The sequence below is a fragment of the Limulus polyphemus genome, unplaced genomic scaffold (assembly GCF_000517525.1).
Source record: "Limulus polyphemus unplaced genomic scaffold, Limulus_polyphemus-2.1.2 Scaffold2055, whole genome shotgun sequence".
NCBI classification, from domain to species: domain Eukaryota; kingdom Metazoa; phylum Arthropoda; class Merostomata; order Xiphosura; family Limulidae; genus Limulus; species Limulus polyphemus.
Genome location: NW_013667665.1, coordinates 19,879 through 37,574, shown reverse-complemented (window position 1 = coordinate 37,574; position 17,696 = coordinate 19,879). Strand labels below are relative to the sequence as shown.

The window sequence follows — 17,696 nt, the reverse complement described above, 5'->3', positions numbered from 1 at the left end:
ACCAGAAGGGCAGGAGCAGAGCATTCCAGTGTGTGGCAAAAGCATTGATCTGAGACTGAGACGAGAGCAGATCCAATGAAAAACTTGAGGATGAAGTATCCATTTTGTGGGAAGAGCTCTGGTGGGACAAAATAACTGGTTGGCCATTAAATTCACTACCCCTGGAACATGACAAGCAAGGAGAATAATCTGAAGTTTGTGTGCCCAAAACAGCAGATCCAATGTTTGAAAGCAAAAAGATTGGAGTGAGTGCTCCATTGCTTTGAAATGTACGAGACAACTGTGGAATTGTCCGAATGAAGTATTACCACCTTCTCTTGCAACAAGTCATAAGTCATCACTCGTTGAACTGCTAAAATTTTTAATAAACTGATGTGGAGAGAAGATTCTTCTTCTGTCCAAAGGCCTTTGAATTCCAAATACTTTATACAAGCACCTAAGCCCTGGAGAGAAGCATCTCTGAAAAGATGTATCTATGGATATGGAGGCAGTAGAGGGACACCAACTATCATGTTGTCCCTGTCCAATCACCAGCCAAGATCTTGCAAACTGGAAGCTGACAAGACCACCGGACAATCCAGTGCATCTATGGAAATGTTTCACTGGTCCTGTAATAACCAGTGAAAGATTCACATCTGAGCGTGATCTAAAGGAATGAGTGATTCCAAGGATGCTCACATCCCCAAAAGAGATAGAAATGCATGCACTGGTGGAGAAGGAGACAAATGTATTTGATGAACTACCTGTTCCATGGCCTGAAGCCATAAAGGAGAAGGTTGACAATGTGCTATTATGAAATAAATAACTCATTCTTACATTAAAGTATGTTGGGTGTCAAGTTTGGCTGTGTGTTGTTGTAAGGAAACTCATTGTTACATAAAAGTATGTTTAATAGGAATAGAAGAAACTTCATTTATTCACCTTTGGTTCAATAACAAGCATGTGACGAGGAATCTCTTCCCAAAATACATCTCACTGAAGACCAAAAACATTTCAACTTCAACCAAGAAAGCCCTGGAATCAAAAATGAATAAATGAAGTTTTTGTGAAAATGTACAATTGTTTTGGCTTTTTCTTCAATTCTGTAATTATGGAGTTTAACCAAGTAATGAAGGTTCCAAGTATCAATTATATGTTTAGTATGAAATTCTAAGAGCCTATGAATGAAAGTAAAGAAGAAGAAGAAAATATAACAATATGTCAACTACATAATATCTGCTACAATTGGTGTTGATGAGGCCTTTCACCCATTCTCAGTATCCATCAGGACAGCCAATATAAATACAGGCACAGCAGTGGTTGAGACACTATTCATGTTATCAAACTGCATGAATAACAACCGTTGTGGTGTGAACTAGATTAAGTTGGTGATGTGTAGTTTTTTTCAATTATATGCGAGTCACTTATAAATCAGAATTAGGGTAAAAATTAATAACACAATATTATTTAACACTAATTACTTATTTTTACTTGAATTAACTTTTCTGATCATTCAGAAGAACTGTTGAACCAGAAAGCTAGTCTTATTGTTTCCAAAGCGAAGCAACTAAACATGGTACCAGTTAGAGAAGACTACATTAGTAATTAAAAGTTAGAATACATTCTATTGTGAAGGGAACCCACTGTTCTGTTACATTAAAATATGTTTATCATCAAGGTTTAGAAGTTTGCTGCTGTGAAAGGAGCTCCTTGCTACATTAATGTATGTTTAGCATCAAGGTTTAGGTGCATGTTGTTGCAAAAAGAACTCATTGCTACAGTAATGTATATTTAATGCCAAGGTTTAATGTATATTTAGTGTCAAGATTTAGAATATATGCTGTTGTGAATAGAGTTCATTGTTATATAAGCATATATTTAGTGTCAAGGTTTAGATATGTACTGTTGTGAGTGGAACTCATTGTTAAATTAATGTATGTTTGATGTAAAGGTGTTGTATTAAGGTGTGTATTCAGTATTAAGGTTTGGTAGTGTTGCAGTTTTCAGTGTCAAAAATGTTGTGTTAAACTTGTCTGGATGTAGTTGTGTACATTTAGTGTTAAGTTCTGGCAGTAAGCTGTTGTGTATGCTTAGTATCAAGATTTTGGTGTGAGATTATGAAGAAAACCCATTATTACACACTGACATATGTTTAATATCAAAAGAAGAGAATTAACTGTTATATTAAAGTATTTTAATATTTAGTATCAACTTTAAGCTATCTGTTGGTTGCTATATGTTAAGGTGAAAAAGCTGAAGGGAAGACATTGTTACACCCTTCCATATTATTCAAAAGCCTGGCTCATGGCCAAAAGGAAACACAATTTAACAGGTGTGCTTTTTTATACTTCTACATATTTATGGCAGAAGATATAAGGATTTTTAGAATAAAGTAATATATTAAAATTAGTATTTCTCATCAAAAGTACAAAGTCACTTACCTTATGAAGATGCTCTATAGCTAGGATAACCTCTCCAACATAAAACCTAGTTTCAGCTTCTGAGAATTTTCCACGATGGGCCAAATGGGTGAAAAGTTCTCCTCCACTTACATAGTCTAAAAAATATAGAACATTCGGTGCATAAAACTCATTTCTAAATGAGACAAAATATATAAATGTACATTACTAAATTTACTTGTTTTTTTATGGGTCATTCTGTCATAACATTTACAATCAATCACTAAAATATACATTACGGTTTAGTTTATAAAATAATGTAAGTCACACTCACCTAAGATGAGATGCAGCTTAGCATCTGTCTGGAAGGCATAGTGTAGTGTCACCAAGAAAGGTGACTGTCGAATTAACTCTAGGACTTGACGTTCTGTTTGTGTGTGCTCGATGGTTTTTTGTTTCTGAATTATACTTGCTTTCTTCAAAACTTTCATAGCATAGAGTTTTCCTTGGTCATGACCTCCCAACTTTTTCACCAAAAACACCTTTCCATATGCTACACCACAGAAATGTTAATAACTGATGAATAATCCTTGAAGTAAACTTTACAACCAGAATAATATTAGGAAAACTAATATGACTAACTTAAAACAAAACTAAAGTTTGTATTATCAAATGACTTGACCAAAAGGCAAATATATTTTAAAGAAAGATGAGATTTCAAATTTCAACTTTGCTTTTTATTTAATTACTTAAGTTGTAATTCCTTTGCTTTTATAAATACATTTATTAATAAATAACATTTACAGTTATCATTTGAAAGGCAATAAACCATTACACAACATAAATGTTTTACTATATTATTAATTGGAACAGAATATATGTATGTATATATAACTATAATGCAAACTTAACTAATATAAGTATGTTTAAAAACTCTTTGTATGTCTATCTAAAAATCAAAATAACATATATAGTGCCTATGCCATTACAAGGTTCATGTTTGTAAATTACACTTTGACACATCTTGAAAAACACAGTAACTGCGACTGGAAGCAACTTTAATTTTTTTGTATGGGGCTTCCCATAGGTAATAATTTTAACTTGAAAAATTTCCTGTTTTCATGTAGCACAGAAAAAGTAATTACTGTGTAAGTCTTAACATTACAAGTTAAATTTTATTTTGGGGAAAAGGGATAATTTACTGCTTCATTTAAAATAATAATTGAGTTTTTATTAAAATAGTATGACTTAAATTTGGATTCAAAATAACTCCACAAATTGCATTTGATTCGAATATTAATTTCAAAATAATCACTAATCCAGCTGGTCATTTGATTCATACAGAGATAGATAAAACAATTTTGTATTGACCAACATTAAACCTACACAGTGAAATGTTTAAACTATAAAAGCCAATACCTCAGTATGTTTTTCAGTATTATCCAGTATCTATTCTCATTCATTCAATAGTTTCCAAAAATGACTTATATTCCAACTGTTTTATCCAGATATGTTATAACTATTACATAATATTATTTTCAAATACAGAAAAATTGAGGCTTAATGATTAATCCATACCATTCATAAATGAACTGGCCAAAACATCTGGCCATGCAGGCTACACACAAAAAAAAAAAAAGAGTATTCATATCATAAATTTACACATTTTGTAAATATAGAAGGAAAAATGAATAATTTCTGTGGAATGTCATCCCATTACAAAAACAGTTGTATGTGTTTAAACTATTATGGATAATAAAATTGATATCCCAGTATAATTTACAAGTAGTGATAATATGCTGTTTCTTGCACTTTTACTTAATTTTCTCACAAAGCAAATGATATCTAAATTTAAGTTAATTAAATAATTCATTTCAAAAGTAATCAAACAACAATAAAACCAGAAAAAAAAATACTGCACAGTCAACTCAGTATATATATATTACAAATTACTTACCATTAACAACACTTAAATGTCAAGTGTAAATATTTATATGAAAAAGTATAATTTTTCACCCCAAAAAATACCTGTGTTCTTGAAATCTGAATCTGAAATATACAGTTTTGAACAAATGCTTCAAATATGAAAAATACAGACAAACATTCATGGAAAACTGCTCAGTAGAATGCTTTTATATAAGGATTACTAGCTTTGTAATATTTCTGCTAGAGTTTGAATGGAATGAAAACCTACTGATAAAAAAATGCATGAAATTTCTTTACTCAGATCTTTTTTCTTTGATATATTCATTATCTGAAAATGACAATTATTGCTAATAAATCTAATCTTACCTCCTGTTCCCAACACTTTCAAAAGCTCAAAATTTGACACAGTCACTTTTTGTTGTCCTGTCAGACTGACTGAAATGAACAAAACAATAAATATTTAATAATCATTCAAGATCCAGTAATTTAAATACAATTTATTTTGATAACTTAGTTTATCACTCTTTAGGTTTTCAATATTTCTGTAGATACAGCCTAAAATCCTATTTACCTTACCACTAGCAACAGAACATTGTTTGGATAGCTTAAGAGACTGATCAACCATTACACCAAGATCCCTTTCTTTTATGACACTGTTCAGGGTATTCCCATCCAAAATTATACTTAAGTTATATTTCAAATTACAATTACCCACATGCATTATTTTGTATTTATTGTAATTAAAACCCATCTGCCATTTATTTGCCCAACTCACTAAATGATCTAAATCCTTTTGTAAAGCAGCAGCATCCTCTTCAAAGCTAGCAACACCCAAGACCTAATATTATCAGCAAATTGAAGTAATTTATTGACCATTACTTCATCTATGTCATTGATGTGAATAAAAAACAGCAAAGGTCTGTAGACTGATCCCTGAGGTACCCCACTTGTGAACTCCACTTAAAACAATTCTCTGCTTTCTTCCATCTAGCCACTCTTCTATCCAATTAGCTACAGAGATAATTTTTTTTACTTTTACAAGCCTTTTATGTGACACCTTATAAAATGCTTTCTGAAAATCCAGATACACCAAATCTACACCCTTACTCTCATCTACATAAGCAGTAATCTTTTCAAAGAATGCCAAAAGATTTGTAAGGCAAGATTTTCCCTTAGTGAAATCATGTTGACTATCCAGTAAAATTCTAAACTTTGCTAAATGACTTTGAAGAGTATCTTTTATCAGTCTTTCCAAAACTTTTAAGGACTTACAAAAAATAGTAGCAAGTAGCTCACACATAAAATCATTAACCCCCTTCAAAACAAGAGTCTTATTTTTTAAACTTCCCAATTTTTTCTAAACAAACTCAGAATTAATGCATATTGTCCAATGTTGATTTCATCTATCAACTGCTTAAGATGAAGAATACCTCTTAAATCTTCATTAGTTATTTGTCAAATGTTAAAAACAGTAAATCAAAATTTGTAATTCCTGATTTTGATATTTTTGCCTTTTGCTCTAAATTTTTAGAAGATTGTTAGTGGTTTTTTACATCTTAAAATTAGAGAATTAAAAACTCTTTAAAATCTATCATAACACTAATTTATTTTTAATTACCTTTTATCAGTATCCAGGAAAATAACCATCATAGAGGGGGATTTGACAAGTTTGTTAAAAATAAATGTTACTGAAAGACTATATCACAGTGTTTTGGAATTTACTTCATTTGGAAATGATTTTATAGATACTGCTTTGAATAGAAAGTTCAATAACATTACTGCAAAACATGCATTTTTTATTAAGGAATTAACTGCTCTATTGCATTAGGGCTATTAGTATTACATTAATGCTACTTTCAAAAATGACAAATTCTTTAATATATTTTTTAATCACTATGAAACTTTTGTCTAAGTATATGAATAAATATGTTTAAATAAAATTATCATTATTTTTGATCACCTAATGATGTTTTATTACAGCCACTTGTTACAACTGCTGCATCATTAAATGACACTGTATAGTGTTATGAAACAAATACACAAGTATGGCTGCCAATAACCTAACCAGGATAACAGAGGTCAAATTGGCCCATCTGCTTACTATGTTGAAAACTCTCAATATAGTCCAGCTTAAACCAGCATTACAGCTGGTGAGGTAACCTATTTTGCATGTTTATTTTACTTCAAGTTTCATCCTTTACTGATTTGTACAACTGGAACCCAATTTCATCTACGTGACTACTACTATTATGAAGTTAAATATACTATAATCATTTTCCGATCAAGCTGAAATAAGGCAGAACAAACTAAAAAGTTTATTATACACACGTATATTTAAATATACAGCTATAAAAAAAATCATCCCTCCCTACCCACCCATCCCTGTCGTCCTCGGTCACCTGCTAAATTATTTCCAAATGTTGGCAAGTATGTATAAAATTAAAAAGTGAATTGTATCTTTTTTTTTCCTGCACAACGAATGATAATTATCCTCTGAAAATGATGTAAAAATTGACAAATACGTAAAAGAAAATAAAGGAAAAAAATTAACTATTGTACATGGTTGTGAAGCTTCTTCACTCACTTTTTTTTTTAATCTGAGGTTTTTACTTTTGTGTCAAATGCAAAAACTGTCTGCCTCATTTTGACTCTTTGTCCAGCTTCCAAAATCAAAGTTAACTTTGATTGTCCCTCTTCAGACTCCACCTGAGCCTAAATAGGTTGGAGTCAGGCCGGTAAACATCTCTAATTGTATACACTGGTCAGCATTACTGATAAAAACAAGTTAGAAAAAAAAACGACCTTTACACTCTAGATAATTAAAACTTGAAAAGAGAACTCTTATCTTACAACGTTTCACTTTTGCGGCTTCTTCGGGGCGAGTACATAAAACTACATGCACTAAAATTTTTGAAAGACAGCAAAAAATAATCAGCATTACCACTTAACCAAACTCATACCTATCAAAAAATTGACCTTTACTACGTTGTAAAATCTACCTAATGCTAATGGAAGGTAGATAGGGAAATAGGCCTAACAACAACATTGGTTTCGCTCGTCGTGACTAGAACAAGTACGCTCTTCTTTCACACAGTACCCACTGGCCTCAATAAATTAAGAGGTCGGCCATTATTTATGAGTTTCACGCTTTTAATTACATGGTGCTCCGAGCCTCTAGTGCAATTGAAAATATGGGGGGGGGGGGGCACATGATTATTATAAATAAGTATCATAAAGAGGAATTTGACAAGTTTGATAAAAGAAAAGTAAATTAAAGTAATTGTTATCATATTTTGATGAAAATTCAACAAGTGCGTGAAGATAAAAAATCTGATATAAAATACATTTTGATGCAAATTGGTCTAATTTAGAAAAAAAAAAAAGTTTGGCACAATTCTTATAAAGAACAGGGGCGACTTTGCCCAAGCGTGACAAATGTGCTGAAATGTGCAATTCGTATATACGGCATAGTGATTGTATAGTGCACTTTTGTATCTTGATTTCGTTTCCTTAAGCAAACCGACCACAAAAAAAGTCGAAAGGTCGTGAAAAACCAACGTAACTAGTGCCAAAGGCTTCCGTCATGAGCTACTAAAATATCCAGTAAATTAATGCTCAACAGCAGTGTCGGGATGAATCATTCATTCCTTCAATATGATGCTAAACAAGTGGTGTTTGTTCTTCAAAGCAGAAAGCAAACTTTCGTAGTATATGATCACACGTTAACTAAAAAGAATATCGTGAACGCCACCGAAGTGGTGGCGCGGCAAGGCTAGGTGGTTAGGGCGCTCATCTCGCAATCTGCGGGTTGCGGGTTCACACCAAACATGCTCGCCCTTCCAGCCGTGGGGGTGCTATAATGTGACGGGGAATCCCGCTATTCGTTGGTAAAAGAGTAGCCCAAGAGTTGGCGATGGATGGTGATGACTAGCTGCTTTCCCTCTAATCTTACACTGTTAAATTAGGGATGGCTAGCGCAGATATCCCTCGTGTAGCTTTGCGCGAAATTCATAATAAACAAACAAACCGAAGTCCAACGCATGTTATACATAATACAGTTGAACTACTTTTCAGGAATGATGTCCAACATTAAATGGACGTAAGTAGAACTGTAAATGATTTGCAAGAATATTATTGCAGTTCCGTTCTTATTCTTCTTATAACAACGGGAAAAGAAATTAGCATTTTGCAAATATAAGTTTAACATTTTATGATCTATTTAAATGTCATTATTAATGTGGATTGTTAGAGCACAAGCCGTAGGACTTAATGTACACCTTTGGAGTTGTCGATTTTCTGATGACGTCTGGAGGCGTCGACAAGTCAAAAACTTTGGGGGGTAAAAACGGGGGTTCTTCAACTGTATCCATGCCGTAAGTTAGCAAAACATGTTTAAATTAAAACGAGCCAATATATTTATAATTAACACCATAATTTATTATGCCTATCATAAATACGAAATTAACATGTCCAAATTAAAAAGGTTAGCATAATTATAATCCATACTGACATTCATAGTACGATGACGAGTATCTGAACACCATTAAAAATAGCCTAACTTCAAACAGAACAACGCTTGAAGATATAAAACAAGGGGTTTATATCACATCATATCAATCCCGTGAGAAAGGTTATATAAGTGAAACTGAAAAAAGGTGTTGACATAAGAGTTTCTTAAAATAAAGACAAAAATTAAATATGAAAACACAATGTCATTTTCTTTTATATGAGTGACTAACTAACTGGGCGGGTGATATAAAAACTAGTTTGCAAAAACAGATAGAAAATTGTACTCCTATTTTTTCCCTTCTTCTTAATATAATGAACATTAAAAGTGCAATAAAAATACACAAAGGTACCAATCCTGAAAAGAAAGACATACTGTTTTCAAGAATTCTAACAATATTGGTTACATAGTTTATTCTAATACTGGGGGATATACAACAATGGTAGTTTTTCCGAAATTAGATGGAGGGTTCAACTCCCCCATGACCTTCCTCATGTCATCCTGTATCACAGTGTCAAGTTTGGTGCTGATTGATCAAGAAATGTTGAAACATATAAAGAACAGACAGGCAGACACACAAACATTGACGTTTATTTATATAGATAAAAATACATAAAGGTATCAGTAGTAAAAAGAAAGATATACTCTTTTCAAGAATTCTAACAATATTGGTTACATAGTTCATTCTAATGCTGGGGGATATAAAACAACGGAAGTTTTTCCGAAATTAGATGGGTGGGTCCAACCTCAACCCCAATGACCTTCCTCATGTCATCCTGTATCACTGTGTCAAGTTTGGTGCTTTGGTGCTGATTGATCAAGAAATGTGGAAACGTATAAGGAACATACTGACATTTATTTACATTGATTCTGGCCATTAAATCGATTGAAAATCAACAACAATTCTGTACAAAAGAGATTAATAATTATATATAAAGAATAATCGTCGAAAGTTGTTTAAATACAGCTTCCTCATCTCTCGTGTCCAGGCCAGGCCCGGCATGGCCAGGTGGTTAGGGCGCTTGACTCGCAATCTGCGGGTTCGAATCCCCGTCACATCAAACATGCTCGCCATTTCAGCCGTGGGGGGCGTTATAAGTGACGGTCAATCCCACTATTCGTTGGTAAAAGAACAGCCCAAGAGTTGGCGGTGGGTGGCTAGAGTTGGATGACTAGCTGCCTTCTCTCTAGTCTTACACTGCTAAATTAAGGACGGCTAGCGCAGATAGCCCTCGTGTAGCTTTGCGCGAAATCCATAGCAAACAAACTCTCGTGTCCTTAAGTTTCAGTGATCAGATAGCCTTTTTTTTTACCAGTAGTGTTACTGCCAGAAGAGAAAGTGAGACTTTAGAGACGAACGAATGTGTCGAAACCAGTTTCTCTAATATCAAGACTTCTGTCAATTTGTTCCATTTACTGTAGTTTCTCATTTACCAAGCTACCATTCAAATCATATTACCACATAATGTAAAATATTACGTCAATTCGCGAAAATTATTGCGATGATACAACAGCTATTAGGTTAGTACAATACTAAACGCACATATTACAGTATTTATTTTGTAGGGGGCTATAACCTCTAAAAATATTCCTGGATTAAATGCCCTCTTGCTTTTGCTAACTTATTTTGGGGCAGTGGGTGCAGCGATAGTTTAAACATCGCATGCCACTTGTCAGTGAAATAACAACAGACATAACAGGAATATACAGTCGCATTTTCCACTACTTAACATTGGATACTATCGTTATTTTCTTGTGGCACTGGTTAGAATTTGGTGCCCTTTGATGATCATCAGTAGGGTATATATCACCTTTACCCCCAGAAGCGTCATTTTTCACAGGTCTTGGGAAGACAAAAAAGGCTGACCTTATACAGTTCAACTGAAGAATGGCCTTAATGACATAGCTTATCTATATATATATATATAAACTATTGTTTTTTGGTAACACTCCAATTACATCGGTGGTTCAAACGCCCGAACCTCAAGTGTAAGTGTCGCTTTCAAATACCAGTACAACTGGGATTATATATATTAAGTGATCATGTTTAGAGCAAGCTCTTTCAACAATAGGAAAAACACGAATACCATGATATTCTAAATTAATATCTGTTAACACTGGATTTAAGTTTCAATTACTCTTGTCGAAGTAGCTCAGTGGTTACAGTGCTCGATTCTCTTATAGTTTGTTTGTTTTTGGAATTTCGCGCAAAGCTACACGAGGGCTATCTGCGCTAGCCGTCCCTAATTTAGCAGTGTAAGACTAGAGGGAAGGCAGCTAGTCATCACCACCCACCGCCAACTCTTGGGCTACTCTTTTACCAACGAATAGTGGGATTGACCGTCACATTATAACGCCCCCACGGCTGAAAGGGCGAGCATGTTTGGTGGGATGCGGATTCGAACCCGCGACCCTCAGATTGGGAGTCGAGCGCCTTATCCACCTGGCCATGCCGGGCCTTTCTCTTATAGAAGTCTCGCATTCAAATCCCAGCTGAGCTGGGATTTCATGTTAATTTTTTTTTATGAAATGATCATTTTTACAGCAAGCTCTTTCAGTACCATTATAAAAGATGGCATATTTACAGCATCGAGCCACCTCAGCTTTATATTTCAATTGAACAATTCTAACACCACCTATGCAATAAATTATAAAATAAAATTCTGAATAAAACTATAAATAGTTCAGAAACAGCGTAAGAAAGAAAACATTGGTTAGCAAGAGAAAGAGAAAAAAAGTAGATGGGTGGTACAACAAAATCAAGAAAGTTGAGCAAAAATTAGGATAACTGAGGCAAGGAAAACAACTGACACTGTCAAATGAAGCTCCTGAAGAAACAAAGCGAAGAAGACAAATTGATGTTGAAAGACATGCAAACAGGCTCTGGCTCCCCTATGTCTTCTCCGTGCCTTAAACGGAAACTTCAGCTTGTTTGTCATATGTTCAGTACTAATCTACTTACGACACTTCCTGTAACAACAACTAATTCTGTGTATGCCTAATGTTTGTAATAATTTCACGAAAAGTCATCGCTAGGTACTTAAAAGATTTGGGGCTCAGGTCGACAGGCGCGGAAATTTTCGCCGTTTCAGCATGATATCGATCATGGTTTTCTATTTTGATTTTTCAAGACACCAATTAGGGATTCGGGGCAGGAGCCCCGTGTGCCAGTGCCTAGCGACGTCTCTGGTTTCACGCATTTCTCACCCTACATCATTATACATTTCAATGAAATACTAAAAAAACTTACTTGCAAACATTAAGTTAATATCTATGATTGAAGTTGACTAACTATATCGTGTAATATAGTGACGAAACATCGTAATTACACAGTTCTATAGCAACTATAAAATCTTTCATCATCATTTGTATTTGTTTCATAGTTCTTATGCAAATCTACAGATAGATTCAAGCGCATACAAATATTCTAATATATATATATATATATTGATATTTTGTGTTACACGTTACAATTTTACAGTCTTTTGTTTACACTTTCTGTTGCAAAGGAAAGTCAATTTGATTAGCCTAACGATACAGTTAAAGGTTCATAATACTAAAAAGCTAGTTTCGATACCAGTAGAGCACAGTACAAACAGCCCATTGCATAATTTTGTGTTTAAATACAAACAAAGAAAACAGTCCAACGTGGAAAAATTGTCGAATCCCAACTCTGTGGATTATTAATCAGCTCCTAAGTGGTTTGGTACTTTTCTAGTAAAACAGCATAGCTTGCTCTATTAAAACTGTATGCCCTGCTTCTTACAGTAAAATTTCTTTTTTTTTCGGTTGGAAATTTTCCTCTAAAAATCATTCAGTGTTACTGAATAATTGTAATACAAATATATATTATGACGCTTTTTTTGTTTAATATGTGTACATATTACTAGGAACAGAGACAGGCTGATTTTCGAAAATTTTCTGTGCAACCTTTTCAGAAATCTCGTTTCTGTGTGGGTTTTAAATACAAGAGCTTAACTGTTACGTAAATAATTCGATAAGGCTTGATATATTGTTGGTAAAGTAACAAAAGTAGGTTGAAATCTGTAGACGCTTCGTTTTTGTGTGGATTTGGAATACAACAAAATCTTAATGTTCGTGGTGTGTTATTAATTTGATGTGGGTTTAAATCTTTAGAAACTTCGTTTATTGTTTACATGTGTGGGTACCGCCTAAACATGTAAAATTCGTTTAATAGGTTAACATTTTCTCTTGTCCACAGATACGTAACAAACTCTGTATGTGAGACATTAGTATAAAGTTAGTGTTACATAAACATTAGTTACATGAAACTCAAACACGGGATTTACCTGTTTTATTTTATCTTGTTATCATGTTTTTCTTCAGCTTCCACACGAAGGCTGATACAAGGAGTGGCTTCGTTTTGAGAAAGAACCACATGATACCACAACGTTCTAGACACAAAAATTACTCAAGCTTTGCAGTGTCGACACCTATGACTCTTAACACTTTACGACTACGTAATTTTGACTCTCGCAATACATAATGCCTACATCATATGACTTTTACAATGAATAATGATCACACATGACTGGCATTAATTGTAAAAGCCATTTCCAAGCAGAAAAATCTTTACCAGGTTCATCAAAATATAAATGTTTAATCTTAAAATATTTCTTGTGATAAATCAACCTTTTTTTGCCAAAAAATGAAAGTCTGTGAATTCTGCACGCTCAGTGGAGTATTAATTTGAAGCAAATTGATCATCTGGTTCGAGAATGGGTATTATTAAATCCTGTGTCAATATAAAAATACAGTTTCTTCTGCAACAAAACATGTACAAGTGTTATACTTTCTTCTGAGTAAGTGTTTTATACGAGATAGCCTATTGTAGTTGTCTTGACCCAATATTTGTTATAGACTTTTTGTATGATAGAAAACAATAAAAATCTAATACAAGTGACATAAGGTGCGCGCATGTTTATTTATAACTCTCTAACTGCATTATGTTCTAACTTCTTGAGCAGTTTTTGTATTATCTGAATCAACCGAAGAATAAGCAGCGAACAGACTCTCCTTGAAATTACACGCAGTGAAAACTATAAACTTTATATTACCGAATGTTTTTACTGAGTAATCCTAACATTCTTTTCGTAGCATTATATTTACTGTTTGATGTTCATACCTATATTAATTTTTAAGTTTTCGCTGACGGTTAAAAGAAATAATCATTTTGTGCTCAATTGCCCCGGGAAATTGTTGTAAAGTATCATGTCGTTAATGTTTTTCCTTGAGAGGTTTGTTACTCCATATCACTTCAAGCGAAGTTCAGATCTACACAACTTGCATCTTGATTTGAATGAACCTTGTAGGTCTAATTTAACAAGTACAACGTGTACGCCTACGTCATAAGAAAGGGCTCAATGATGACGTCCACGTGTCTTGTTTAAGCAACGTGAACGTGAGGGAAAGTGTGTAGAAAATAGGGGGAGGGGCTTGTCCCCAATAATTTTCGAAGGAACAACATATCGTTTTCCCCCACCTCCGTAACGTTTCACTACAATAAACATATAATTCTGCTAGAAATAACTATGTGCAACAGAAAAATAAAAATAATCCTGTGTCTACCATTTTATCTTATTTCATGAGACAGCGCTGAGGGATTTACACAGTTGGTGTATGGTACTCTATCGGGAAGATCTTTACTATATTACAAAATTATTTAGCTTCGTTTTACGAATCATATTATGCAGGGCGAGCCAAAAGAAAGCGATAGCTGAAAGCTTTGAAGTGCCCTATAGTGATAATAGTTATGAGAGACATGAAAATACACCACGCCATCCCAATTCACGAATAGAAACTCTGGTAAATTAAACTAGTTTTTCGTTAGTCACATCAGGCTCCTCGTGCTTAGTACAAACACACCTGTACATACTGGTAAGGACACTGAAAATCAAAACTGTCCTTCTGATACTACATTTGGCCTAACGCTGTATATATCTTACCCTGATTGTTGCAGTCAGGTACGGACTCCTCTGGCTGACTTACATTATAAGTAATCTGTGTAGAACATAAACAGGTACCTTCCTGAAGCATGCTCGGTCTTTTCAAAGCAGCGTTACGTAGCTGAGCATGGTCTTCCATTACACGTGTTTCATCCGAATGAAACCTACGCTTTCAAACAATTATGAACACCTTTCAAGACTGGTTTAAACCAAATCACTCGCTAAACATTACCCACTAATTCTTAAGATGAACCGGTTTAACGGCTTCCCCACCAATGAGTATATTTAGTGTGGTTAGCAACACAAACCCACACTCACTGCAGTAGGAAACAAGTCCAAAGGACTCGAAATCAATCCAAAACGTTAATAAATTATATGACATGCTTTGTGTGTATCAACAGCCATAAAACCAGCCAGAATTACACCATATTTATTGATTAACCAAGACACTATAGATACTCAGTGGAGTAGGGGCTGGTACCCAGTAATTTTGAAGGTGGCAATATATATTTTACCATCCCCCCAAAAAAACAACAACTCCCACAACATTTCAAAACATTCTTACGTTTTAGATAGGCAAAAAAAATCTGATCGCGTTGTATCTCTAGCATATAGAAAAAAAGTTTATTTTCAATACTGTAGGGGAAGCCATTCGTCACTCTGCACGGTACGTTATTGCAGCAGGTGCGTGTACTGAAGGGCGTGTCAAACCCAGTCAATGCTGCCCCCCTCCTCCCGATGTTAAATATCTTGTTACTGCACTGTTTTTTACACCCAAACATAATAATTTCTAAAAGTATCAAAATACTGGCGTGTTTAATTTTTCTTATATTTTCTAAATGTGCTAAAAGCAAACAAAAGTTGTTATTTCTAAAAAGAAGAAAGGTTTTAGAAAAAATTAATGCAAATACTACAGCAAGTCCTTCCCCATGGAAAAAAGAAAAGAAAGAAAGAAACATACTTAGTCTCTTCATTTAATCGAGCAACTCCGTTACGAGGTTACCACACGACACGTCTATCTGTTGGTCTTTTCAATCCGACTCAGCAAACCACGATAAATATATTCCCCGGGTGATTAATAAGAAGGCTAGTTATTCTTAGTATTTATTCATGTCTGTTTTCCGTGGGCCATGCTGGTCATATTTCACATCCCGGTGCCGCGAAATTGTGCGTTATAAGAATGACAGTCAAATCCCTCTGTTTGATTAGACCAGCCCAAAATGAGGGACGGCTAGCACAGATAGCTTTTTGCATAGTTTTGCGAGACAATTTTGAAACAAAATTCTCGAACCAGTTCTGCAAGTTCTTTCAGAACAACTGCTTTGGAATAAAGCGCTCAGGCACATTTTTATTTTGTTCAACAAAATCTGGCAGGCGTCTTATAATAAATATTCTAAGGTGTTTTTTGAATTTCGCGCAAAGCTTCACGAGGGCTATCTGCGCTAGCCGTCCCTAATTTAGCAGTGTAAGACTATAGGGAAGGCAGCTAGTCATCACCACCCACCGCCAACTCTTGGGCTATTATTTTACCAACGAATAGTGGGATTGAACGTTACATTATAATGCACCCACGGCTGAAAGGGCGAGCATGTTTGGTGGGACGGGGATTCGAGCCCGCGACCCGCAGATTGCGAGTCGAGCTCCCTGGCCATGCCGGGCCATTCTAAGGTGAAAATGTTCAAATGAATTTGATATTTTGACGAAATTAACAAACCTGTTACTGTTTCAAATTTTCGATCATTTAGTGTGTTTATACAGCGTTGTAAGTCATAAGATGTGGACAATAGGTATTTATACTAGTCAACATTACTCACCACTAACTCTTGTCACACCAAATATTAGGATTTCAATATCACTCTTAAATCATAAGATGTAGGAAATAAATATTGTAAGTCATAAGATGTACACACTACTTATTGTAAGTCATAAGATGTACACACTATTTATTGTGAGTCATAAGATGTAAACATTACAACAGTAAACTGGAGACGGAAAAGCATACTATGAGTATCATACAATGTATACATTATGGATTTTGGTTAATTGTCATGGTTAGGACATTACGGTACTGTGTTGTTCTTTTTATCAAAACGGTGTGTTTGTTTTTGAAAATTCATGAAAAGCTACTCGATGATTATCTGTGCTAGCTGTCCTTAATTTAGAAGTGACAGACTAGAGGGAAAGCAGTTACTCAACACCACCCACCACCAAATTTTGGGCTACTCTTTTACCAACGATAAATGGGATTAACCGTCACAATATAACGCCTCCACAGCGGAAAGGGCGAGCATGTTCGGTAAAGGGTTTCGAACTTCTGAAAACGAAGCCACTCCTTGTGCCAGCGTTCGCAAACAAGCAAATACGCTGAATAAAAACATGGTAACTCAACCAAAAACAAAGAAAAAGGTTACGAAAAGCAATAAAAAAACCTGTGCTTGGATTCCACTTAAGTAATATTAACTGCATCCTAATACATTACACCTAGGTATGTTACATTTACAAAGTTATGGTATTTTCAACCGGAACGACACCTTATGCATGCGACAAGTGGGCCAAGCGATCATATTAGACACTCTCAGGTTCAGAAATAGTCAGCCCTAATTTAGAACTGCACACCAGTTGACCAAGTTGTTTTAAAAAAAAAAAAGAAAGAGTGCTCTGACACCCCTTTTTTTTGTTTAACAAAATCTGGCAGACGTCTCACAATAATGGATTAGGTATTTTGATGAAACTGACAAATCTGTTACTGTTTCAACTTTGAAAATTAATGTCATTCGATCACTAAAGGTGATTATTCAGTGTTGTACGTCATAAGATGTGGACAATGGGTAATTTTAACTAGTAAACATTACCCACCACCAACTGTTGTCACACCAAATATTAGGATTTAGAATATCACTCTTAAGTCATAAGATGTAG

At 34.5% G+C, this 17,696-nt stretch overlaps 1 protein-coding gene across 3 annotated transcripts in view; it reads right to left on the bottom strand.

Moving 5' to 3' along the window:
• The window catches only part of LOC106465800 (ribosomal protein S6 kinase alpha-5-like), a 71,751-nt gene that overhangs the window by 37,009 nt on the left and 17,046 nt on the right, over positions 1–17,696 (bottom strand). For 2 of the 3 annotated variants that reach the window (XM_013926033.2, XM_022393741.1), the window contains exons 2-4: positions 4,671–4,739; positions 2,713–2,931; positions 2,421–2,536 (exon numbers count right to left, since the gene is read on the bottom strand). In XM_013926033.2, coding sequence (XP_013781487.1) covers positions 2,421–2,536; positions 2,713–2,931; positions 4,671–4,739 — 404 coding nt within the window. Of the gene's footprint in view, positions 1–2,420; positions 2,537–2,712; positions 2,932–3,956; positions 3,997–4,670; positions 4,741–17,696 lie in introns of those variants that run through there. The other variant, XM_022393740.1, reaches the window with a different exon arrangement.